The sequence below is a fragment of the Aphelocoma coerulescens genome, chromosome 4A (genome assembly GCF_041296385.1).
Source record: "Aphelocoma coerulescens isolate FSJ_1873_10779 chromosome 4A, UR_Acoe_1.0, whole genome shotgun sequence".
NCBI classification, from domain to species: domain Eukaryota; kingdom Metazoa; phylum Chordata; class Aves; order Passeriformes; family Corvidae; genus Aphelocoma; species Aphelocoma coerulescens.
Window position 1 is genome coordinate 13,209,534 of NC_091018.1, and position 27,454 is coordinate 13,236,987.

General features: G+C 43.0%; 2 protein-coding genes across 5 annotated transcripts in view; one reads left to right on the plus strand and one right to left on the minus strand.

Annotated features, from left to right (window-relative positions):
• The window catches only part of COL4A6 (collagen type IV alpha 6 chain), a 119,773-nt gene extending 99,678 nt beyond the window's left edge, over positions 1-20,095 (minus strand). The window contains exons 1-2 of the mRNA XM_069015375.1: positions 19,631-20,095; positions 19,505-19,553 (exon numbers count right to left, since the gene is read on the minus strand). Of these exons, the coding sequence (XP_068871476.1) occupies positions 19,505-19,553; positions 19,631-19,644 (63 nt within the window). The 5' untranslated portion in view covers positions 19,645-20,095. The remainder of the gene's footprint in view (positions 1-19,504; positions 19,554-19,630) is intronic.
• Positions 20,096-20,258: 163 nt separating this feature from the next.
• The window catches only part of COL4A5 (collagen type IV alpha 5 chain), an 80,922-nt gene continuing 73,726 nt past the window's right edge, over positions 20,259-27,454 (plus strand). For 2 of the 4 annotated variants that reach the window (XR_011150938.1, XM_069015379.1), the window contains exon 1: positions 20,259-20,511. Coding sequence is in view for 3 of the 4 variants with exons in the window: in XM_069015379.1 (XP_068871480.1) it covers positions 20,422-20,511 (90 nt within the window). In the remaining variant the exon portion in view is untranslated. The remainder of the gene's footprint in view (positions 20,512-27,454) is intronic. The other 2 variants (XM_069015380.1, XM_069015378.1) reach the window with 2 other exon arrangements.

Genomic DNA, 27,454 nt, shown 5'->3' on the forward strand with positions numbered 1-27,454 from the left:
GTTGTCATAAGAAGCTTCACCAGAAACATAAGTGATGGAACAGACAGGGCTGGGAATTAGCAGGAAGCATTTATATCTCAGTGCATCCTGAGCTATCAGGGGCTCTGATGACTCAGCCTTTCTTTCAGATGAGATAAAAACCAGAGGTCCTAGCATCTGGTGGCCATTACAAAGCTAGAGATACCGGAGTTATTAGACATTGAATCCTGGTCATATTCCAAGACAAACAACTATATTCAGCCTTCCTAAAAAATTCCTTACTGTTTCAGAGAAAATCATATATTCTTCTACCCACCAAAAGGTGCTGTGCAATGTTTACTGGCATGCTGCAAAACAAAACACTAATACTGCAGGAATACACTGCACTCCACAGTGACAAAACACTTGTTTCATCTGTTTCATCTGCTGTCTAATAATGGCTATATTAGGTTTTGTTACCAGCATAACTACCCTGAACCCCCATTCTCCAGAGTGATGGAATGTGGACAGGCTGCACACCCTGCAGTGGGACCTACAGAAATAGCTTACGTGGATGAAATCCTTTAGAGTTGCTGGAGTTTCATTGCAAGGAAACAATAGGTGCCCAGCTGTACTGTGTAGATCTCTCATGTACACCCACATGCCAGTTTACAACAATGTGCACACTATGAAAAACAATCTTTGTGTCAGAGGTGAGCACTGACATTCCTTATGTCAGTCAGTCATCTGACCTTGGTGCTCACAAAATTACCCCTCTTACCATCCTCCTTTGGTCATAAAAGGACTCAGGTTATTAATAATTATTCTCCAAGTCACGCCTCAGTTAAATGGATAAATTAGCTCCAAAACTAGATTGGCTAAATATCCTCTCCTCCTTTAACCTTCTTCCAGAGATCAAAAGTATCACTGAGAGGTACTGAATAACTAATCTGGATATGATGTCAAATTTACCGTGAAAACTCTCTCCACCTGGTGTTACTGTTCTTTGAGATTCCCAGGAGGTCAAAACTAAGCAATAGCTGTATATAAACATACACCCACATGGATTTTTACTTGAATCACATATAATAGCTTTGGATACTCTAATGTTAGTCTGACCCAAAGATTACAACCCTGATTAATTTCTCTATTTGGTGAGAAATGTTCTTAGAGTGAAAAATGAGATGTCTTTTCTGGCTGGGGCAGATCTTCCCTCAGTATATGAAATAATTTGATGTTTTCTGGAAGAGTAATGTTCCTGTTGTTGCAAGGAAGAGAAGAGAATGATCCTTTTGGATTGCTGATCATTGACTCAAAAGATTTATGATCTGAGGTATCACATCAACAATCAGCTTAACAATAAAATCTTGTTGCAGAAAGGTTCCTTTTTTATGGTCCCTATTTACACAGCAGCAGTATAAAGCACAGCTGTGCTCTGAGCTCACCATCCTGCCACAAGACTAAGAAAGAACAGCTTTGGGAGCAATGACAATTGTTTCTAAGACTTTCCTCAGCCAGATGATTACCAACACCTTCCTACTGCAGTAAGTGATTTTAAATTAAAATCAGTCCTGAAACTCTACTTCTGTACCCATGAACAACATTTAGCTCAGGTATTCTCTAGGTTTTTTAGAGGCAGGGGAGCTGCCATCCTTAACCAGAATGAGTATCAGAGAAAGCTATGTGTACACAGTTTCTTAAACAGCAGCAGCACAATTCTACAGTTGATGTGATGAGACTGCCCCTTGCTGAGCAGTATTTTCCCAGGATTTCTTTAGGTTTCGCACATATCTGGCAGGTTGCAAATCTTTTGAAGCAGGGATTGTATTTCAACTCTGATTTTTCATTTACGAGAGCACAGTAGGGTCAGCTGTGGTGACCTGAGTTCACAGGTGGGAGCACCACAGACCTAGATAAACGTGCAACAAAGTTCACAGCTTCACAAAGTTGTGAGTTTCCGAGAAAAACGTATTCCATGTGCGGAAATACTTAAATCTCACAGATTTTTAACAAAGCTGATAGAAGTACTATCTGAAGAGTATTTTTGAAAAGTAAAACCTGAATAAGATTACATGCTCTGGACTTCTGGTAAGTGCTAGATTTCCTTCCTCTAACCACAAGAAAAACAATTCACAGCTATCTATACTCCCCCATTCATCACAAAGACAAACTTCTGCTGTGACAGGCATAAGACCTACACTTGCAGTGGGAGAAATGCTATCAGAGCTAAACATTCAGCTGTGAACTGATCCAAACATTAAGTTCCTAACCTCCCCCCCATGAGACAAACAGCAACTTCACACTGCAGAGCAAGGGTTGTACATCGTACACCCTGCAGACTCCTTTGTGGTACGGAATACATTAATAAGGGCAAAAGGTTATTTTCCAGCAAAGTTTGTAAATTAAATTCTATAGAAAACCAAACAAAAGGTAACACAAGTGTTCATTTATCTACAAGCAGTGAGATTAAAAAAAAAAAAAATTCATTTCAGATTTTGCCAAGGTGTCCTAACAATGCCAGCTTATACACCACAGGTACTGTGCAAACAAGGCTAAATTAATTAATATCAAGTTTCAGCCAAATGTATAACCTGAGAAAGGTTTCAAATTAGTTTTTTCACTAAATTAATTTCAGCTAAGACCTTTCATAAAAACCAGTATGGAAAGACAAACTGAATGAAAGAATATACTTTATTTGATTACTTTTAAAGCACATAGGCTTGCAGGGTGGTGCAAATGGGACATGAAGAATGAATTAAGATGTTACCTAATTTATTTAGTTAGATAATTCATCTTGTCTTAAGATATAAGTTATTCAACTTATTGAAATATTCCCTGCCTCACACTGAAGAAAACACCTTGTGCTTGTAAAAGTTTGCACCAAATCACACATTGAACTGCCAAAAGGACACAGCACAGGCTTGCTGAGGACCCGTCAGTACCAGCTGCCCTCCATCCTCCCTACAGACACACGCACTCACACGCAGGCCAGGCACAGCTTTTTGCTAGGAAATGGCAACAACAAACAAGATCCCTGGCACCTGGCAGGCTTCTCTGCTGGAGTTTCTCACTCCATTTAACAGCCTTTCTCCTCCCACTCTAGCTCATCCAAAGACACAGCAATTAAAAACATTATTTAGAAAAGGTGCAAAAAGCTGAACTTTGTTCTGAACACTTGACTGTGTCCATTGTGCATCAAACATGACATAACCAACACAGCAGATCCTGCAGGCCAGAAAGTATGATTTATATATTTTTTTCCTGCTCTCCAACCCAGACCTTTCTAAACAGATCTCCATCCACCTTGTCAGATATCCTGACTCAAACAGGTCCAGGTGCCAATTGCTTCATATAAAGATGCAGGAAACCACACAGCTGACAGGTCTGAGATAATCCAGTCTCAGGAAAACCATCTCCTGATTTCCTCTTCTGATTTCCTCATCAGTGCTTAAGTCAAACATCCAGATGTTACATGACAGGTCCCTACAGGCAAGCACCTGACCCGAAAGCTTTGGAAGAAACCCTGACACTTTTAAGACAATTTTGTTTTCTCCTGGTTTCCTCAACTAAGCTTTAGGGATAGAAAATCATTTTTTTATATATATATTAAAAAAATAGCATGTGCTACTGTTAAAACAATAGCTTTCTAAAGCTAAGAGAGTTAAGTCACTAAATCCTTGGTGCTTTTAAGCCCAACCCCCTTGTAATACTTCAAGGAAAAAATGTGGCATCACCTGTATCCCTGTGCAAAATACTGTATTACTTTACTTTTTTATTTACATTATGCCTTTATAATTTGAGCAAAATAAAGTAACACTAACTTTGTTCTGTTTCTTTACACAAATGAAATTTATTTGGTGCAGTTTTTATGTAATACTAATTTCTAGCCAGACTCGCGGCACCTGAGTGGAATATATGTAAAGAAAAGAATAAGATTTAGGTAAAGTCTTTGATTTTGTGAAATTAAAACTGAAATTCAAACTTGCATTCAGATCAATTTTTACAAAATATATATTTTGTATATTATTATCATAATTCTCTATTCATACATATTATAATAGCTGGTAGATTAGTTATGAAAATCAAAAAAGAAAAATACTTGCATCACCTTAGGAACCTGAGGAAAACACAAATAAGCACACATTCAACTCCCCACTAAATCTGTTTCAGTATTACCAACAGTTATCTGCCTTGAGGCATACCTTCCCCTCTGAGAGCAGCTCTCTACCACAATGACTTGAAAGAAAGGAAAAATACATGCAATTTTTGATAAACAGGCAAACAAATCTGTTTTGTTTGTAGCAGCATGATTATTTCACAGATAGCTACCAACATGGTATGGAGCATTTAAGAAAATTACACAAAGCCATTCTTCAAGCTATATTGATACTACAATCCAGGATTCCTTATGCCACAAGTCCTCATTCTTTATCTACAAAATACTAGTTTCCTGCCCTAACCATAAAATATCTGATAGAAGTCAATATCCTGCTACAGTTTCTTGATATCATCACACAGGAATTAGTGATTTCGGGCTTATCAAGAGTAGAGGCTGCAGTGGCTATAAACTGAGCAAGCACAGTAAATTTCACAACTCTGTCAAGTAATTGAATGAATTGTGGTGGTTTCATCTTACAGAGATAATCTGGTTCCAAACAGAATCTGAATTACTTTCCCATAGTATTTTTATGATGAACTTGCTTAATGGAAGCAGTTCAGCATTTCTGTGCAACTTTTTCAAGATACAAGTTGATACTGGTGCTACTTTGATACAGTGTGAGGTAACATCTACATAACCGGGCTTCGGATGCCATTGACATTCGATATGTAAGGAATGTAAGTATGTAAGTACAGATTACTCATGCCAGACACTACATAAAATTCCAAAAGAAAGTGAGGCCTCCAGTGACACACTATGTAAGGTGCAAACTAAATTCTCAGTGACCTCAGTTGAACACAGTAGCCAGAGTACACCTGACAGCAGTGTGAGTGCTTTTCAGTCATCTATCTTTCTCACAGTTGCATCCACAGCTTTTAAGGCTCTTACAAAACACTTGTACTGCCTATCTAGAAAAGTGAAATGAAAAAGGAAACAATATCCACCCTTTGAAAATTAAAGGAAACTCACGACAATCTTCACAAAGACTAATCCTGCTTTTCATTTTTTAAATCAAAACCACGCAGATAAGGAAGTGGTGTAAATCTGAAATCTGTGAGCTGCTGGGTTGCAGAAGGGCCCCTCTAAACAAGTATGTCGTGGAGCTAGCCTGTACCTGTGTCTCGCTGTACATTCTTCTGGCAAAGGAATTTAGGCCTGAAACCTGGTACCCCTCTGCCCTCCTCTGAGTGAGCTCATAATACCGGAATGAAGAGGAGGGAAGTAACTTTCTCACTGGAATTTCTTTAATGGAAATCATAAGAATACATCTTGATGAAACAGATGCTGGAAGTATTTTGCCTGGTTATTCACAAAGAATACTTATTATTATATATAGAAAACACAGAACTACTTCAGCAAAATTTTGCTAAGTTCTATGTTATCATATAATCCAAATAAAATCTGTTGCCAATATCACTGCACAAAGATGCCTGGGCTGACAGTCTTCTGCGCAGAGAAAATTTCCAGATGTGGACAGTAACTTAGTAAAAAATAAAATCTTCAACTGAACAACCAAAAAAACCCTTAAAGTTGCCTTTTCATAGCCTTTATTTACTTCTATCCAAAATAGTAGGTAAACACTTTGGTTTGTGATTCATAAAGTATCCTTGAATAGAGTTGAAAAGTTATAGTAGCACTGGAGATCCAATATAAACATTAATTAATTCTACTCTACCACTGCCAGACTGTAGTTAAGACTCACTAGCTGGATTTTAATCCTTGCCCTCCTCTCTGAAAGACGTGCAGAACTTGGCTGGATAGCACAAATCTGAAAGATAAAAATCAAGCAGATTCTTTGGAAACTTCACAGTCTCACGCTTGCCCATAGAAGAAAGTGCAATTGAATGGAGAGTCTTTCAGTAGCCATAATTAACTTTTTACAGTTTTGTGCCTTACTGGTTAAAGGTTCAAGCCTTCAAGATCTCCAAAGGCAGATTGTACAAGTCCCCTCCTAGAGAGGAGCCTTAGGGAATACAAAGCACACGGTGCAACAGTTCAAAGAAGCAAAACTCGATGCACGACTTGAGGCAAAGCTTTCTTCACACATCCAGGACAGTAATACCAGTACTCAGCCTGGCCCAGTGCAAGCACATCTGCAAATCGCTCAGGCATGAAGGACAACACAGTAATGAAACTAGTGATTATGCATTTTAAAGAAAAACCCGCAACTTGTTTCTTTGTATTAGATAAGGAAAAAGCGTGAAATTAATTTAAAAAATGAAGCCTAGAGGAGGGATGAAACAGGTCAAATGTTGTTACTGTAACTTCAACAGGCATGTTAGTTTCAGGACTCAATTTCTCCTGCAACACTCTGCACAATGGAGGGTCTGCAAACACATTTTCAATGGAAAACGTGTTCTGCCACATTAAAAGATGTTCTGCCCCAGCCCCCGGTTCGTACAGACTCAGAAGGGCAGCCTGTGCAAAACCTCCGGGGTGATTTTCCACACACCACTTAAGGTATGGGAGCCCCTCAGCTCCCTGACACTCAGCTGAAGGCTCCCAACACACTCGCTCCAGGGCCAATACATTCACATGGAAATTGCTCCACTAAGAGATACAGGTCAAACCACAGTTTGGAGCTCACTCTAATTATCTAGGCAGATTTTGGTTTAATCCTAACAAGATTATACATTCACAGAGATTAGGGTTGTTAAAAGTACCACAGAGCAAACCATATAATCACTACATTGAAGAGACCATTAACTATTCTGTTTATGGTCACCAACTCATTTAACTTAAAACCTCTGTGATATTCAAAGAGATTTTCCGTATCTATTTGTGGAAAAGTAGGCTAAGGATCTGACATTTACTTTGGTGACAAGAACACTTCACATTTGTTACAGGAGTAGTTTGAAAGCTTCTTCTTTTCATCACCATATTAACATACTTTCTCTATATTTTTCTTACATCTTACACCTTTTGAAGTCACAACAAAAAGCCAAGCACCATCTGTAGAAAGAGATTTCACAGGCTATTTCCAGTTTAAGCCAAAACTACTTTATTAGGTTAAAAATGCACTACTCTTCCTTTGTAAAAATGATCACAAAGTTTACAAGAAGAGACAGCTGTTAAAAAACTGTGTTTCTGATGAAAACAGATAGAAAACTTTTGCTAAATAGCAAGCAATGTGTTTGTGTTACACCTATTCTTCTAGTAGAGCAAAAAGCATATGCATTTCAAAAGTACACCAGAAACAAAAGCACCTTACTCTTGGCACATAGGCCTTACTAGAAATCAGCTCAGTCATCCCACGAGACCAAGACTCAACACATTTCTATAATTTCTGGTAGTAAAGGCTCTAAATCTCAATTTTCTATGCAAAATGCTATATACACTGTGCAATACAGGACCTGCCAACCTCACCTTCCAGCCAAATCCACACTTCAAAATACTGCTGCACTTCATGAAGAAGGCATTTACAAAGATACATTCATTCTACAGATAATGTTCCAACTCTTCAACCCCTCACACACACTTTGATAATAGTCTAAAACTTCACAAGGAAGGCTGAAGCTGAAAGCCTACAGGATCTTTTTAGGGAGAAGTCTGAAGACTACTATAAATTCTTAATTTTCCAAGATCACTTTTTGCTCCTGCAGGCTATGTTCTTCCAGTTGAGCTACACCCTGCTTTGTGGATAGCTTTAATCATCAAAGTACAATACAATGATTCACCTTCCTATTGTTTTGATGTGTTTCCACTACAGTAGTAGCAATAATTCCAAGTTGCTTTTAAAAAATTTAAAATATATATATATCATACAGAGCAAGTGGTATCTGCACAATCCTTCACAGCAAAAGTTCAATATAAGGAGAATTATTACAACTTTAAAATGGTCCTGCTCCTCTTTGGGAAAGTCAAGCCATTATTCAGTGCGTCAATTAATCTATTTAACTTTGTTACTAATGTTAGTAATGATATGCGTTTACATATGCATTTCTAAAAAACCAACTTGCCAGCTTATGAATTCTAAACAGACTTTAAGTAAAAGTATTAAGAGTAATAATTTCATCGCTTCTTTTACAATTGTATAATTTTCTGTGGAAACTTTTTTGGTTTAAAAATTCTTTTAAGAACTAAGCATTATTTTATGTCCACAGAGAGATACCTTACTACTTGCAAGGGCATGACCTTAACAAACAGTAACCTCAGTGATTGAAACAACAGGATAAAGAACGCAAGAAGCCTATTTGAAAACACTCTAATGCAATGTGAACAGGTAAAGCACATGCAGTAATTTTAAAAAGTTGGAAAAAGACAAAGCACTTGTCACTAATTAGAGCTTTAAAGTGATGCTGCTACCAAAAAATAGAGTTGGTGACATTTAATTTGTGGAGATTTGAAGAAGCACAGGAGCATTCATAAGTCCATTTCTTGCTTAACTGCACTTTCATTTTCCTCTCCTCTGATTTTTAGGTCAACACCAATCCCTCCAAACAGTGCTAGAAATTCATTTATGCAGTTGGCTTTCGGCTTACTCTGTACAAACACTTTATCCTAATCTCTAGAAAGCTGCAGGTTTTGATCTATCTACCAGCCAAAAAATATGCCAAGGAAACAGTTAATGTTGCTGTTGCTACCTTGTTTCCAACCCCTCTCCTTCAATGGAAATAGAAAAATGACAAATATGCAAAACTGAAGGAAAATGAAATATTAGTTTCGTAGTTTTGTATCTTACAAAAACTTTGATGTATTGCCTTTTCTAACTAGTTCCCAATTAGTCCAGCTACAAGCCCTAGATGACGATTAGATTTGACCTGTGTTATGCATCACACTGGGGTCTTGCAAATGCTTGTGTCAAGCATGGAATCGTTTGTTTCTACTACTAATGGGGAAAGCAACGAACATTAGGTGCAACTCTCTTAAAGAGATTTGTGCAACAGAGATTCCTGGGTAACAGGCACCGACATGTCCTCACTGCTGCTGGGAGTGAGGCACCAGAGAAAGCACTGCAGGATTAACAGCAGTGATACTGGCAGCCTCCCTGGCTATTAAAGCACAAAGGAGAGACAGAAAGGCAGAGGAGCTTAAGAGCACGTTGAGGCAAGGGCTGGAGGCTGTCTAAAGTACAGTAGATTCCAGCCAACCAGCAGAAAATAGAGCAGTGAATGAATAAGGCAAACTCAGAATACAGTAGCTATTGACATCTCAGTGGACTGAAGGAAATCAGATCAATTTGGTTCACAGAGTTGATTCTCTCAGTGCTAAGGTAACCAAGTGAGCAGAGACTATGCAAACTGGATGGTGCTGGTTTAGTGGCCCCAAGAGGTTGACACAACCAAAGCTGATCAAAACTGTGCAGAAACAAGAAGGGAAGCACAGACCAGAGGGGTGTCTACAGCTTTGTATGCATTTGGGTATGGGCAGAATCAGAGGGCCAGCAAAGTTCCTCTGACTAGCAAGAATTGTTAAAAAACATGGCAAAGAAGCCAGAGAAGAAGCAGAGCCATGGAGCAATTCTTTTGCCCTGGTATTTACTTTTCTTCTTTGTGTTTCCTCAAACCTGAGAGAAGAGGAAACCATTCTGAAAAGACAAATTTCATTATTAGTAGGATTATTGTCAACAACTTTTGAAAGTAGAGATTTAAACACAGCTCCTGGAAACTGCAGCAGCAAAACTTCCATATAAATCGCACCATCAGAGAAGGGGAAGTCATATGGAAGGACTCAAGGCAGGCTGAACTGCAGGAAGTCTATGCAAAAAGCACAGCAATAAATTATTTGCTTTCCCCATGTATTTTCAGATTTTGGGGAATTATAAAATAGAATTCGGTTGTGAGCTGTAAAACCTGTCTGCAGAGGCACATGGCAGCACGAAGGAACACACAGGGGCACACAGAGGTTTGTCTCCACCGGGCCCTGGGGGGACGAGGTGTCACACAGCAGACCCCTACGGAGAGGAGCCTGCCGGGAGCTGACAGAGGAGTGAACAGCGAGTGATCATCCCATAGAAGGACACTGAGAAAGTGTGTTGCTGATGTGGCAACATGGGATAGGTCACACCATATAAGGAAATACTGTGCCTTAGAAAAGTGTATAAAACCAGCTCACTCCTTTGAATAAATGATTCAGATTCCCTGCCAGTCTGGCTCTGAGATTCAATCGTCGACAAATGGTGTCCCCATGTGAGGAATTTATTATATGCCTACCTGTGCGTCCGTCAGTGAGCCCCATGGGACTTGAAGTGCTGCTGCAAGAAGCAGGAATGCTGGACAGCGATAATCCCTACAAGTTGTAGGTGAGCCATGGGGGACATAGGGGATGGAGTATCCCAAGAACAGAACATCCCAGAAACATTAAAACAGATTTTAAAGAAACATGGCAGGAAAGTTGAGTCTATAGATTTGAACAAACTCTTGCTCTGGGCAAAGAACTGTGATTCAACTTTAGATAGGACCAAGATTTTTGATCCTCACACATGGGACACTTCAGACACGTTGTGGAACCGCGTTTCACGCAGTGACGCAGCGCTGACAAAGCTTTTGTGTCTGCAGAGAACAGTGTGCAAGGTGCTCACAGCACAGGCGGCACCCAGAGACCGGACAAACAAAGCCTCTTGTGCCACCGCAGCAGCCGTGCCGAGCCCTTCTGTGCCACCAGCAAGTGACCGTAAGTCTGTCGGGGCTGTGGGAGGAGAACCAGAAGATGGCCCCTCGTCCCCCAACCCGTGTGACCCTGGAGGGAAGCTGGACAGTACCACAGAAACGCACGCGCCACCCTGCACCATGCAGCATCAGCTGGAGCCAGGTCACAGCGAGTGGCTGGAGCCAGGAGGTCCCATCCTGGTAGCGTGTTCAGTCTCTGCCCTCTGCGGAAGTGCAGCAGCAGCAGCAGATGAGGCAGGGGGAAAAGCGAGCGCGCGACACCAGGGGGCACATGCCGGCGAGCACATGGCGGGGCCACACAGCGCCAGCAAGCACATGGCGGCGCGGCGCCGGCGAGCACATGGCAGAGCTGCGGCACAGCGGCGAGCACATGGCAGCGAGCCATAGTGGCGAGCACATGGCAGAGCTGTGCCGCGGCAGCGAGCGCATGGCAGCGAGCCATAGTGGCGAGCACATGGCAGAGCCACACTGCGGCTGCCCCTGGCGGCCGCCCCCACGCCACGGATGGGCGGGATCAGCGGCACCAAGGGCTGGCAGGGCTGCAGCGCCGCTCAGCTCATGGCAAAGGCTGTGAGTTGCTCGTGAGAGGTGAAGAGGCGAGCCGGCGGGGCCTGTGCGAGCCAGAGGGACTGTGCTGTTACAGCCAAGGCTCCCGTTCCTTGTGGACTCTGGGAGCTGATACTGTGTTGGAAAAAGGACTAAGTGGACCCATAGCCCCTTCCTCAGGGGTAGGGGGGGGGGGGGGACTGCAGCATTCAGCATTTGCACCAGCTTGTGCAAGAATAGCTGCAAGCTAAGCATGTCATTCCTGCAGCTGGTCCATAGAACTCTTCTGTTTTCATTATTTAAAATACTGCCATAATCCTAGACCCTATCTCAAAGACTGCTTTTTCACCACACCACCCTGCATTGTTCTGATCGCTTTTTTGATAGATAATAATTATAATTTGGAAGCTATTTTTTTAAAGCAGAAATCAGACTTGTTACCTTTTGAAACCACTTAGAGAGTTAATGTTATTATAATTGTAATTTTCCAAGACCTAGATTTATATACATTCTGTGAAACAAGGAAGTATTTAAGCAGTTAATGATATTACCTTGCTTATTTTTACTCAGTGTGCGCTTGTTGTTGTATTAAATGTATTATTTTACTGTTCATAGTAAGAAAACTGCATGTTATGTTCCACATTTTCCTAAATTTGGTAAATTGAAAGATGTTCATGTTACATATTATTAGAACAGAAAAGGGGAAGTGCAGAGATGGGGTGTGCCACCCGCGAAAGGACTGTAAAGAAGTTCATATGTTCTTAATTTTTCAATCACATTCAGAATGATATTAATAAAGTTTTTATAAATAAAGCAATTGTATAGGTATTTTAAAGAAACCCTCTCAGTCAAAGCTTGAAGCTCTGGCCAAGCCCTAGCCGTGGCTGATGGGATTATACTATCAAACCCAGGTGCTTCTGCCCTAAAAGTGTAATCAAGTCATTTTGACTTGCTAATTTTATCTTTAAAAAGCTGGACTGTCTTTCAAAGTAAACTTAAAAGTCTTGCCTAAAAAAGACTAAGTCCTCACTATGAAACAAGACCTTCCAGCAGTTGCAGACTCTAAGTAATGGTAAAAGTTTTAGACAACTTTACATTGTTTCTCGAACTTCTATCTGTTTAATCACTGTCGTAATTCTTATTTGTATAAAACAGAAAAGGGGGAATTATGGGGAATTAAAAGAGAGAATTGGGTTGTGAGCTGTAAAACCTGTCTGCAGAGGTACATGGCAGCACAAAGGAACACACAGGGGCACACAGAGGCTTGTCTCCACCGGGCCCTGGGGGGACGAGGTGTCACACAGCAGACCCCTACGGAGAGGAGCCTGCCGGGAGCTGACAGAGGAGTGAACAGCGAGTGATCATCCCAAAAAGGACATTGAGAAGGTGTGTTGCTGATGTGGCAACACAGGATAGGTCACGCCATATAAAGAAATACTGTGCCTTAGAAAAGTGTATAAAACCAGCTCACTCCTTTGAATAAATGATTCAGATTCCCTGCCGGTCTGGGTCCGTCATTCAATCACCGACACAGATTTATTGCCTACACCTCCAGATTCTCTTTTTTGCAGGGTACAGGTAACAAGAACTGCACGATTCCGCTCTAAATGCTCTTTCTGTTCAGACATGTAAATGGAAATAAGTATGTAAAGCTCAGTTAGGATTTATAGCTGTTCCAGGAGACTGAGAGCCTTTTTCAGTTATATGGATATCTAGAAAAAAAATAACAAAAAACCAAAACAAAACCCCAACCACCTAAGGAAATTAAGTTCATAATGTCAGTGCCTAATCTCCCTTCCCACTGATCTTCCTCCAATAATAGTCAACATTGCAGTCACTATCAAGACTGCATTTTGCAGGTACCCTCTAACAAGCAATTCAGCCTCCTTCCAATCCCTTTTGAAACACAGACTGACCTTGCAAGAACAATCCCTTCCACATATAACAACAGAAAAGCTTTCATTTTATTTTTTTCCACAATAATAGTCCTTATTTTGAGATTTGATTTTCAGAGAGCTTGAAAATAATCAATCAATGAGAGCTTAAAAAAATTCTTATTTTTAGTTCTTTGTCATCATCATAATATTTAAGCTGAGATACAGGCATTACCAAACCTTACTCATGTAGAGATTCTCTACAGCAAGGATAGACAAAGCGGGGAGAAGCCCCACCATGAAATGCTCTGGCTCCTTTAGGGACACCAGCAAAACAATAGCAGATCTTAAACCAAGGGAACACAGTGGCTGGTGTCAAAGCTTGTCCACAAGGGGAAATAAAATGCTTCTTCAGGTCACACAGTGCTTTTCATACCTATACAAAAAGCAGCCACAGCCTTAAATGGATAATGATATTAAAAAAGCTCTTTTGAACACAATCACATGCCTTACTTCATTTCATAGCTGCCGTAACCTGACACAGTATCTGAGTGCCAAATAAAATGCCGCTTGCTTAATTGTCTTCAATACACAGAAAATATTCAGCAAATAAGCAATTATTTGTTCAAATGGAAAAGTATATTCAGCTTTAAATGAAAATTTCCCCTAAAACTCAACACCTTAGCAAAAGCTAGAAAATAAACTGATTGTTGATAACAGTGCTAATTTTTTTAGTAATTCTCCTTATTTTGCTACAGAACCAGAGTATAATTCTTATTATTGCCATTCAGGCTTGACCTTTGCAGAAGAACCATTCTCAGTGCTGTATGTGACTCTTCACCAACAAGTGTCTCCACAGGCATGCATTCTTACAGATTAGAAGCTGCTAGCAGACAAATTCTGAGATTTATAGGATTAGGTTGGTGTGTTGGTTTAACACAGCATGCTTTTAGTGGGGGTGGGAGAAAAGCTGCTTGAAACTTCTATGTCCGGCACAGAGCCAATCGCTGAACGCTCTGGCGATGGGCAGGTTACTAGCCCAATTAGACAAGTTGGTAACGCCTCTGTGAGGACATATTTAAGAAAGAAAAAACCGCAGGCAGCTCTCTTTTTCTTCTCCAGAGGGTGGTGAGGCGGCTGCCAGGGCCCATCCTTGTGGAGGGCCACGCAGCCGAGGCTATCCTGGCAGGGGGCCGCGTGGCCGAGGCCATCCCGAGGCCAGGACTGCACGGCCGAGGCCCTCAGGTGCTGGTGAGGACCACATGGCCAGGGCTGGTTGCATGGTGCCAGCAGGGACCACATGGCCAGGGCTGGTTGCATGGTGCCAGCAGGGACCACGTGGCCAGCAGCGAGAGACATGGCGAGCAGTTCCCCAGTGCAGAACCCAGACAAGATCAACCTCTCAAATGCACCTTCAGACACCAACTTTCTTCCAAGTCAGAAGGAAAACTGAGGACACGTGAGGAAAACCAACATGGCGGCACCGAGGTCAGTGAAAAAAAGGAGAGGGAAGAGGTGCTCCAAACACTGGAGCTGAGATTCTCCTGCAAGCCGTGGTGAGGACTATAATACAACAAATTGTTTCCATATAACTCATAAGTGCATAGGAGGGCGCAGAGATCCATGCACAGCCTGTGAAGAAGAGTACTCACGTTGGAGCACGTGGATACTGAAAAGCTGTAATCTAGTGAGGAACTCAGAGAGAGATGACCCTTGCTTTTAGAGATAGAGGAAGAAAGCCTTCACTTCCAAACTGGAGCAGCTCATCCTTAAAACACTAAATCCTATGAACTAAAATGACCCATGCTAGGCAGTTGAGGGAAGACTGCTTGGCCAGTGGGAGGGACTCATGTTACAGCAGGTTTGGGAGGGACTGCTGCTTGTGGAAGTTAAAACCACGCTAGAAAAGTTCACAGAGAACTATCTCCCGTGGGAAGAATCCCACGGCACATCAGAAGAAACTCTTTTCCCTAAGCATACTGAAGAGATTTTTAAGTGAAATACTGACTAAAACCCCATGTTTTGTTTCCTTGCGTGGTGGAAAGAGGGAGGGGCTGGGAAAGAAAGGTGTTCTGAAGATTTGCTTTGGTTCTCATTACCCTTTTTACTTTTAATTCTGTTAGTAATAAATCTTCTTTATACTGTTCAAGTTTTGAACCTGCTTTATCTTAAAGGTTTTTTTTCAATAATCCTTATCTCAACTCATTAAAAAGAAGTTTTTAGTTCCCCCTCCTCCGCTTGGCTATAGCAGAGGAAAATAAATGAATCGTCTTTCATAAGTGCCTGGCGCTTAACCAGCGTCAAACCGCAACAGTTGGTATTTTATATTATTTCTTGAATTCTGTAGACTCCTTCCTTATAAAAGTAACTTTACTGTGGATATTAGTTTTCTCCCAATAAAGTTTACTGCTACATAAAGATACAGCTGTAATGCAACAGAAGAGTTGCATACTTATATATACTGATTAAAATGGCAAAGAAAAGGAAATCAAAACTTTCTAAATACCTCTTAATGGATAACATCATATTTGCAGAAACTGAATTGGAAAGTGTTACGGTAAGAGCTGCAACTTTGGTTCTAAATATCCATAATTACACAGCTAATTTTTCCCCTCTGTCAAAGGCTCTGGGACAAAATTTATTTTTGGCCATGGAAAACACGGAGCTCAGTTCAATTAAGCTGGTCCAATACATACTAAAGGAAAAGACACTATGAAGCATTTGTATCATAGATATAAAAACAATAGAAAACAAACAGAAAACCTAGGATATATTAAGACATAGATAAATAAGATCACTTGGGCTAGCTTGGCATAAACCAGCAGAGCTTCAGTTACTCAAAATAGAGCAGACTGCCCAGAACTGGTTTTCACACAGTTTTTGTTTGCCTTACTTGGATACTGAAGATGTTCCGCTGAACAAGATACCAAGTGCTAGCAAAAGAAAGTGGCTGTAGTTAATCTGCACATTTATTAGCTAAAAAACCAAAAAGAAAAAAACAAAATCAAACAAAAAGACCACAAAACAACAAAAAACCCACCCAGATTTGAAAGAGTTGCAATAATACATGAAGTTCACTCATAAAAGAAACCTTAATGAACTCCACTTGAAAGCTCAGTTGTTCCAACAGAACATGCCTGACATTAAGTCTGCACACTAAGTCCTAAAAGCAGTTCTTTAGGCTATCACATCAAAACTAGGATGTATTCCAGGTGCTCAACTAGCTCAACAACAACAGAAAGGGAATAAATGAGGAGTTATCATCTCACCTGTATGCCAGGTATGCTCTCAAGGGGGCACAGAATGACTGCACAGGACTATGATTCAGCTCAGCTAAGAGCTTTGTGAAGGGACACAAATCTCAAATTTCAATACAAGAGGCTGTCTCTCAGTTCAATGACCATTCTCAGTGCATGCTCCACCTCACATTTATGACAGGACATAACAGAAACATCAGCAAAACTCTGATTATGCTTTTAAAAGTCCCTCTCCTAAAAACTCTGCTTTGCACTGTAGCCTGCAAAAGCCTCACGGGAGGCCAGTGATTAGCCAAGGCAAATCCCTGCCTCTCTTGTACTGTTCCAACATTTTGTCTTATCTCCCCTACCTTTGGACCAACTTCTGTCACTTGCTTAGTGCAATGAAGGTCTCGAAGATAGCACTATGTTGCTGTTTCGTGTTTGCACAGCATCTTGTACTGATGCTCCTGGTTCATTATTAATGAAAATCATTGACAATAAAAGACTGAAACCATGAATGAAGCACAGCTTCTGGAGGGACTCCAGGTGAAACTGTTAGGGGGAAACTCTTAGGTCACTCCCAGCAGCTGGTCTACAGGCTGACATTCTCTCTGCCAAGTAACCCCATCTGTAATAGCAAGTCATCCATGTTTTCAGCATTAGCTTCAAGAAAAAATAGATCACATTACAAGACTAATTTTGCACTGCCATTCAAAATAGATCATAATTTATACCCAAGAAAAATAATTATAAACTGAGATATTAATTCAGATACACATTAAAATCCTATTATTACCAAAAGGGAGATGACTACACCTCATAATTGAGGCCTCTGAAAGAAAGCCAGCTTTGATATAACTTTATTGAAGATGCTGGCCTGATGTGCCAGCCACTACCTACACTACTCATGTCCACAGTACCATTCCTGAAGAGTGCTCAAGAACTTAGAACAATATTTCAGTGATGTTTCTTTTACAACAGGTAAGTTATTGAAATGAGATTATTTAAAAGAAAAAAGAATATGAACAGAGTTATAAATTACACCATCCTCAGCAACAAGTTGACTGTCTCTGTGAATAGTCTTCTAGCAGTTGTTACTCCTTAACCTAAAATGAGTTTTAACCTCAGTTTATTGACATTCTACTTCCCTATGCTCCAGCACTTCAAATCATACACCAGAGGACTACTAAGAAGCGTTTCAGAGATCCTGGTTTTCCTAGAAATGCTCTGTTTAGTGCAAGTTCAATTTAGTACTTTTTCTTAGCAGCTTACCTCATGCTGGAAGGTGTTAGGATGTGTTTTTAAATCAGTGATATCAGAAAGTCAGTCATTAACCTACTGCTGTATCTGAAGTTGACAAAAATAGTTTTACTCTTTCCTGCTGCACGTTTGACAGCATTTTAATAAAAATCATTAAATCCATTATCTGCTTAGACATATAAAGCACTAAGTATTTTATGCCTATTTCTGATTCTTCTTCATATTTTTAGACTGATTACACAGCAACTAAGATTTTCATTATTTTCTAACCCTGAAGAAAGCTCTCAGGAAGACTTAGAAATATCATGTAGATACTAATTTTAATCGTTGCAATAGACTTAAATTGACAGGAATCCCTTTATGGGCAATGAATGATGTTAAAGAACTAACAGAAATATGACTGCTTAAGAGATGTGTTTTCTAACAGGTATGGAGTGAAATTGCAGCAAACAATTAAAAATCTGCTGTCAGCTACAGCTGCATCAATCAGCAATAATTTCATTCCTGTATCACATAAATTTATATAAATGATCTCAAAATGTGGCACATTTGTCTCAAAATAATTTCAACATTTGCCTTTAAAGCACTTGCTTTATAAAAGTCATTTCTACATAAGATTCCACTGCAACGAGAACTCTTAGTAGAACAGTTCTTGGGTTTGTTGAATAAAACTCTCTAATCTTTTAATCTTTGAGAAGATTAGAGCTTGTAACTACCACCTGATCAGGATGATGAAATTCTGCTAGTGCAATTGATTATGAAAAATGCAAAACATAATCAAGCCTTTCCTATTTATAAAAAGTATAAACCCCTCAGCCATTAAAGCCTTTTCAAAAGATTTCTTCTCAGTTGCACAGGAAGGTTCTAAATCCTTAAAATTTTAATCAAAAGCGTAGCAAAAGCAGTAGAAAAACATTGGCTAACAAGAACCCATAATTCAACTGGTTTTGTTAGAAATATGTCAGAAACTCAGTCAAAATAAACATGCTTAAAACATATTATACTAACAGCTTCCATTAATTCATTACTGTATATGCACTATAAAATCCATACCACAAACACTATTGTCCAATCTTAATTTACATTACACTATAACAAAGAGGTGTTTTTTGAACTGCTGACTGTACATCAGTTGGACACTTAATTTCAGCTACAGATTTATTCACTAGTTAAGTGGGCTAACAATTGCAGATTCCAGTTGCAGAAAATCTATTACAACACCAAAAAAGAGAAAATTATGAACATTTAAAAAGCCTACTACTCTGTTTAAACATTAATTAGGAACAGCAAGAGAAAATCCATGTTTATGTAATAAAGTTGTCAGATTGAGATCATAAAATCATTGTTTCTGTATACCAACTTGGAATTTAAAACACATTTACTAATCCATAGTCATGAACCTTGATACAACACTTAACAGCTTAATCCTTTAATTTCTCACATCACTTTTACTTAGTTATGACGTGTTCTGGGCTGGATCCCTTGTTAACAAGGACCTAGAGGGTCCACTTTTAAAGCAAGGCTTGAGAAGATGCTAAAGAAGAACTAAAGGCAGTGAGTTGCAAAGAGAGACACTGATCACGCTATCAGACACTAAAAGCTGTTACACCGCGCACAGATGGTCTTTCACCACAGTGCACTTTTCAGAAGCTAGTCAAAGTAGAGCAGACGAAAGGCACAAAGGAACTTCGGAGCAGAGGTGTACGGCAATTAAAAAAAAAAAAAAAATCCGCCCGTCTTTCAGAGGGGGGCGGGGATGCGTCTGTTTTCTGGCCGAAGGATGCCCAAACCCCGACAGGTTTGACCAGGCACCTTCACCTCCAGCGAGCACTGTTGCAGCCGGGACCTGCCCACACTTACCGCACTCGCCAGCTCCGCGCCCAGCCAGAGGAGCAGCAGCACCAGCGCCCTGCGGGAGGCAAAGGAACAGAGTCACGGCGGGGCGGGGGGCAGCGCGGGGAGGGGGCGGCCGCGCTCGGCACTCACCCTGCGCGCCCCATGGCCCGGGCAGCCCGCGGGGACCGGCGCGCCGCTGCGCCCGCCGGAGGAAGAGGAGGGCCCGCCGTCACTCGGGGCGGGCAGGGCACTGTGCGGCCGCTTCGCGGGCTCCTTCCCCCGGCACGACGAAGCACCGAGGGCTCCAAGCCCCGGGGGAGCGGCCGGGCTGGAACCGCTGGCGCTGTCCGCTCGGGGTCGGTCACTGCTCGCTTCTCGCGGCGCCGCAGCCCCTCCAGGCACTTGTAGCGTGCCCAGGCAGGAAGTTTGCGCGGTCCCTGCCGGGGCGTCGCACCTGAGCGGAGCCGTATGGGCCGGGACTGAGCCGGGCGAGCCCCGCGCCCGCCGCCCGCCCCTCCGGAGGGGCGACCCGGCACTGGCGACAACTGCCCCCTCCCACCCACACACCCCGGCGGCTTCCGCTGCAGAAAGTAGTCCGGGGTCCAGCAGCCCGCCCGGTGGAGGTGCGGGGCGGGGAGAGGCGGTGCCCGCGCATCGAGCCGACAAAACCGCGGCGCCCGGGGGAAGGGTGGGGGGGGAATTGTGGTCCCCTCAGAGGGGGGTGGCAGTAGCGTGCCCCGTGCTGTTCGCCTCGCCCGCCCCCGGAGCGGAGGAATACTGTAGTCCCGGGAGGACTTGAGCCGGGAGAAGCGGGCGAGCGCGGCAGAGGGGCGGGCGCTGGCGTCGGGGCAGCTGGCGGGAGCCGCCTGTTGGGAGCTGCGCTGCCCCGCCGGGCTATGCCCGCGCCGCAGGGCCGGCCCCGGAGCTCCTGAGCGGGCGGGATGGAGCTGCGGCGGCGGAGCTGCAGCCTGGTCGCCGGCTGCCTGGTGCTGCTGCTGGGGTGCTGGGGGCCGCAGGAGGCGGCGGCGGCGGTGAGTGCGGGGCTCCCTCCTTGTTCTCGGGCGCCGCGGACCTTGCCGGGCGCGACCGCGGTGTGGAGCCTTGGGGGGGGCTTTGGAGCCCCTTCGGGCTGGTGTGGCTGAGGGTGCGCTCTCCCTGACAGGAACCCGGCTGCTCCTTGGGCGGGCGGGGGTCGGCGGTGAGGCCGGGCCGCGGGAGGGTCCCTCTAGCTGCTGCAGGTGTCTGGGTTCCCGGGCCACCCTTCCCTGCGCAGAGCCCCGCGGTGCTGCCCGGTCGGACCGGACCGCGAGCCGCGGGACCCGCGATCTGCCCGCACGTCTGGGTTCGCCGGTGGCTCCGGGGAGGGAGGGAGTGCAACGTGGGGGAAGCCCGGGTGAGCTTTGTGTGGGCTCTGAACCCACTGTTCCTCCAGGACAAAGGAGGAAAGATTTCCCCCCCCCGCCTTTCCCCCCAAAGGACTTCGTGAAGAGGTGTCTGAGCTCTTGCCGCTGAGCCATCACCTGCAGCCGTGAGTCACACCTGGACGTGGCAGGGAGATGGAGGCATGTGGGCATGGTTTGTCGGAGGACTGTGCCTCACACTGGGACTTGGTTTTCTCGAGGGTTGTGTTTCTGCTTTCTTAAAACCCAAGTGGAAGTGCTAGCGGAGATGGCAAATGTGTGCAGCGTAGTCTAGAGAGCTCACGGCAGGCGGCCTGGAGGAGACTTTGGGTCTCTGCCTTTGGAAAAGGGATGTTATCCCAGCTTCCCTGGGGTGGCAGGGCCTTGGAACTCTGAGGGGTGGGAGAGGTGATCGCTAGCTTCAGGTTTCAAGCCATTTGACTAAGACCTCTAGCTGTTAATAAGTGGTGAAATGAACTAAAAAGGCTTCCACTTTAACCTGCATTAATTTCAGATTTTACGACCCCTATATCTTTTTAAACTTTTTTTTAAAGTTTACTTGGAGAGGAAAACAAATCCAAATTTCTGTTTTTAGGACTACTTTCTAGTTGAAATGTCATAATATGTTACAGTAATAGGTGCAGAGTATAATTCTGCTACTCCCCCTCTTCAATTTTGTAGTTAGTGCTGACAAAATCTTATTTGTCTTGAACTCTCCTTTGAAGTGCATTCCTTTACAGTGAAACTTTGTAGACCTTTGATCTGCCCTCTGAAAAAGCAAAGACCAGCCATAATATACCTCCTTCCTTTTCCTCCCCTCCTTACCGTGCCCAGGTGGGAACCCAAGTGTAAGTCATACTGGTGTGCCAGCAGTGCTTACTGATACAGAGAACTGCTCGGCTCCACATTGTAACTCTGGTTCTGGTGCTCTGTTCAGTAATGCCCCACCCCAGCCTGCCTGCCATAACCCTCACCCCAAAGAAGGACCGAGGTAGTCCCACCTACAGAACTTCGCTGTTTTAGCAGGTAGGGGTGGAAGATGGGGAGTTTTGTGTGCATAAATGTGGACCTTTTCTTTCTTCAGGAGAGCATCCAAGCAGAGTTCTGTGTGTGCGATTACTGAGAATCTGTGGGGTGTGGGAAGGGGTTTGTGGTGACCCTGTAGGCAGTCCCCTGCCTTGGGAGAAATGAAGAAAGGAGCAAAACCAATGGTAGAATTTCTGGTTCTTAATACCACCTTGTGCTGCAGCCTCTCTTTTAGGATTTGCAGTGAGATAAGATTAACTGAAGACCCAAGGGCTAAGTGGGGGTGGGGGAAAGAGAGAGATGCCTCTGTTCCAAAGTACATAAATCCTACTGGTCTTTTGTAATCTGGTTTTCTCTAATGGTTTCTCAATACTTTGGTGTTCTGATGTTTTTGAATTTCCTGTGATAACACTAAATGTTGCTGATCCTAATTAAGGAGGATGAGCAGTTTATTCTACCCATTGTCAGAAAGGGTTGCCTAAACGCTGTAGCAGTATGTTTAACACACATAGTCTCTTCTATGAATTTTGTTTTGGGCCCCTGTGTCAGAAAAAAAAGGGTTAATTTGGTCGAATGACTTCAAGTCATTCTGGTGCCCTTACTCAAATAATACCTGAAATTGTTATTCAACATCTTAATGCACATTTCTATAGAAAAGTTGTCTATTCTTTGCTCCAGATTGTTGCAGTGGTGTATATTGCTATGTGATCAGTTACAAAGTGATAGACTATAGTTGAGAAACATCTGCCAGTGTGCCCATCACAGAGAAATCCCCATGACTTATTAAAAAAACCCCAAACCAACATTTCATACTCAAGTGGGGATGGATTTCATTGTTCACATTTTATTGCTGGGTTTTCACAGCCCATAGTCCAAACTTGGTGTGTAGTATATGGATCATGCTATGCACTCTTGTGCAGACTCATTGTTGATGTAAAGTGAAGTGTGTAACTACTGATGAGCAGTGTAAAAGTAACTGGGAGTTTGAAAAAGGTTTTACTTTAAAATTGGAGAATGAATGAGATGGAAGATGGTGTCATCAATTCATGAAGTTAGAATATGTACTAGTTTGAAAACAAACCCTTAACCTTACTTCACTTTATGGCAAAGCCAGCTTTCAAAAGAATCTGGATAATCTTCTCTCCTTTCTCGAAGACTTCCCCTGCTGTGTTCCCCCAAGTGATGATGTCATCTATATAGATGTATTGCAGATGTTCTGGAGCCTCACCCTTTGCCAGTGCAGTCTGAATCAGCCCATGGCAGATGGTGGGACTGTGCTTCCACCCCTGGGGCAGTCGGTTCCAGGTGTACTGCATGCCCCTCCAGGTGAAGGCAAACTGGGGCCTGCATTCTGCTGCCAAAGGAATGGAGAAGAAGGCATTGGCAATATCGATGGTTGTGTACCACTTTGCTGCCTTGGATTCCAGCTCATACTGAAGTTCCAGCATGTCCGGCACAGCGGCGCTCAATGGCGGCATGACCTCATTCAGACCACAGTAATCCACCGTCAGTCTCCATTCTCCACTGGACTTATGCACTGGCCATATAGGGCTGTTGAAAGGTGAATGGGCCTTGCTGACCACCCCTTGGCTCTCCAGTTTATGAATCATCTCATGGACAGGAACCACAGAGTCTCTGTCGGTGCGGTATTGCCGACGGTGCACTGTTGCTGTGGCAATTGGCACTTGTTCTTCAACTCTCAGCAGTCCCACAGCATAGGGGTCATCTGAGAGACCAGGTGCGGTGTTCAGTTGTCTGATGTCTTCTGTCTCTAGAGCAGCTATCCCAAAAGCCCAACGATGTCTTTTTGGGTCTTTGAAATACCCACTTCGGAGATAGTTTATGCCGAGGATGCACGGGACCTCTGGGCCAGTCACGATGGGGTGTTTCTGCCACTCGTTCCCAGTTAAACTCACTTCAGCTTGCAGTACAGTCAGCTCCTGGGATCCTCCTGTCACCCCAGAAATAGAAATGGGTTTCGCTCCCACATACCTTGATGGCAGCAGAGTACATTGAGCGCCTGTGTCAACCAAAGCCGTGTATTTTTGTGGGTCAGACGTGCCAGGCCGTTGGATCCACACACTCCAAAAGACCCGACTGTCCCTTTCCTCTACCTGGCTAGAGGCAGGACCCCTCTAATCCTGGTCATGGTACACATTTTTCTCCTCCTGTAAATATGTTCCTGAGGTCCCTTCAAGAGAATCAGTCATATAATTGTTCCTACACTGTCTGGAGTTCTGTCCATGAGAGACTGGAGCAACGCTGACTCTAGAGGAGCTTCTTGCAGTAGATGTTTCTCTTTTCAATTCATGTACCTGGGCTGCTGACAAGGAGGTGGGTTTTCTATCCCACATCCTCATGTCTTCTCCATGCTCCTGAAGGAAAAAACAGAGGTTGTCTCGTGGAGTGTCTTCTCTCCCTGGCTGGGGGGACGTCTACTCCTGCTGGCAGAGACTCTTGTTAGTTCTGGTGAGATTCGGTAAATTCCTTCATTAGCTCCTTTTTCAGTTTCTGGTGGCCCTCTTCAATTTTCTCCTCCAAGCTCTGGATGTGTTCTGCCAGCTTTGTTTCCACAGATGAGACATGGGTGCATAGCAAGGCAGTGACAGTGTCTATGTAAATTCTCAGTTTGTTGACCAAGATGCCTGGCTTGTCCTCTCCTTCCCTCCACTGCAGCATCACTAGGTAATGGGAGCATATCTCTGGTCCAAGCTGTACAAATCTCAACCACATTTGCGATGTGCGCTGGACACCATCTGGGCTCTTGGGGAATCTCTCGTCTTCTGAGAAAATGATCTCCAGCACAGCTAGTTCCCTTAGGCATCGGGTACCTTGTTCCATTGTGCTCCATTTTCCTTGGTGCACCTGGAGGTCTTCTTTACAAAGGTCCCATACACTTGCCAGCTGAAGCTGAGAGTTTCTTGGGTTCTCCTGATCCCCTGGTCAATGACCACGTCTCGGGAGAGGGATCCCAGTTGCCTGGCCTCGCTTCCGTCCAGAATGGTGTCATTGGCTGCAGCGTCCCAGATGCGGAGCAGCCAGGTCAGGATGGACTCAATCGTCTGGCAGGTAAACTCCCTCCTCAGGTCATGCAGCTCGCCCAGGGATAGCGACCAAGTGATGATCTCTGGCTCTGTCTCTTCTGTGGGGTGTGAGGGTCTGGCCACCTCCGCGTCAGTTGCTGTGTGGACTGATTTGCTCTTTGATTTCTTCCTCTGAACAGGGGCAGCTGCTACCAATTTAGGCTGTTCTGACTTGGTGATGGTTTGTGTGGAAGTGTTGACTGCTCTTTTGGTTCCTTTTCTCTCTGTGACAGTTTGTGTAGACATGGTGCCTGTTGCTTTGCTGCATTTCTTCTCCTCATCTGGAGGATGCAGTGCCATGCTGAGTACTGCTCTGATTCTAAGCATGGTGTACATGGTGCAGGCTGTACAGAGAAGACAAAGCAGAACTGACAGCAAGTTTATGCCATCTTTGACATCCAGAGGGAACTCAATATTTTTGGAAACTGCTATGCCTGGCCTGAAAGACTGGAAGAAACCACTCTCTACTCTCCCCACTAGGGGCTGGGTGCAATTGTTGATGAGGTCCCAGACGTAGCAGCCCAGACTAGGACAGGCAAACAAAATTGAGTATATATTCCAAATAGCATTCATTCCCTGAGGTTATCATGCAATAGTCATAATAAACCAATAAAACAATTCTCATACCATTCCTTGGTCTCAACAGGAGCAATACAACAGGCAGGTAGTTCCCCATGTGAGGAAAAATACAGAGAGCAAGTACTCGTATAGACAAGCTGAGCACCATGGTGAATAGGTTTTTGTTAATACAAAATTGTAATTCTGACTTTCTCTCAGGTTGAGCCCCACAATGGGCACCAAAATATGTACTAGTTTGAAAACAAACCAGTGGGAGATCACAAGTCAGAATTATAATTTAATAGGAAAATTAAAATAAATGCAGTAGTACAAGAACATTGACAGAGTCAAGATACAACCTGACACCCTGTTAGTCAGGGTGGTGGTAGCAGTCCAGATGAAGTGGTCCTGTTGAAGAAGTGGTCCTGTTGAAGCAGTGATCCTGTAGAAATGTCTGATCTTCACCTGAAGGTCCAGTTATCCTCTGGGAATCCAGTAGGTAAGGCTGAGTGTGGTGTTCCAAACCTCAGATTATACCCAGGTGGGAATGCTTGGTTCCTCCCCCTGGGCGGAGCATCTCACAATGGGATGATGTAATTTCACGAGTCATGCAGTGAGGCTTGATAGCCCATTAACAGAAGATATTTCCCGGAGGGAGTTATCAGGGATGTATCATGGAAGAGGTAAAGAACACTGCCCCATCACATTTTAACAGATGGTGATAGAATACATACTTTAGGTTACATCTTACATTGTAACCTAAGACAGAATATTAAAGTGCTTACTTACATGCTTTCAGCAGAAAGTATGAGGGCTTATTTCAATGGACAGTATTATTGCTTAAGTGCCTTGCTAGTTTTAATATAAATCTACATACATATATATAAACCCGTCTTTTATAATCAGAATTATTTTCTTCTTCCAGCAGGTTTACACTTGCACTGTAATGTAGAAAAGTGATTGCAAGTTGTGACTGGGAAATCTGTTTAATTAAAGAACATAGATGGACTAGATTCTTCAGATTCAGTTGTGCTGTCTGTGAAACTCACTAGGAGTTAGTGACTGATTATTGGCTTATATTGGAAAAATTTCCCTCATAGTTAAGGCCTAAGTTTTTAAAGTGTAAATAAACTTTGTCAGCCCAAAAGTTAGTAAAAACTGAATAGTGTTTGCAATGTCTTTTTTCTTTGCCTTCCATTATAATTCCAGTTTGACTAAAAGTATAGGGTTGAAAACAGTTGTTCAATTGTTCAAGTATAGTAAGACAGGCTGGCAAGATGGATATAATTGTGTTTAAGAAAATAATGTATTATTTGTGAAAGTTCTCTAAGTTTTGTTGAGATTTCTTTTTTTCCTTTCAGAAGTTACCATGTATATAAATACATGGTACCATGTCAGTAATTACAATGTACGTGATTAATGTGGTTAATTTGATGATCATCTGTGTTTCTCTCGTTTGTCCTATTTTATCATGTTAGTGGTGGTGGTTGTTATTATTTTCCATTTCATAACTGGCAGTGGCTCTTTCTAGTTACAAAAGCTAGGTCTGTAAAAGCAGAAAGAAGTGGATGCTGGCTTTTAGGATTGAGAAGGTATTTCATCCTGAAATTCCGTAGATGTGTCTTGATTAGTCATGCACAAGACTTGATTTCATAACACCAAGGCTCAAGCCCTCCTGCTTGCAACTTGTCATTTGTCATGTGTTTTAATTTTGACCCTTCATTAGTTTTAGTTGAAGATATATAGTAAAAGTTATATCTCGAGTTGTGTTCTAGCATGTACTGAAATACTAACAAATCCACGGAATCCTGAATGAAACAGAATGTAAGACCAATTTAGACCATAACAGAATCTTTTACAAAATCATTATGTATTTTTTTCAGTTTTTCCACATGATGGAAATAGAG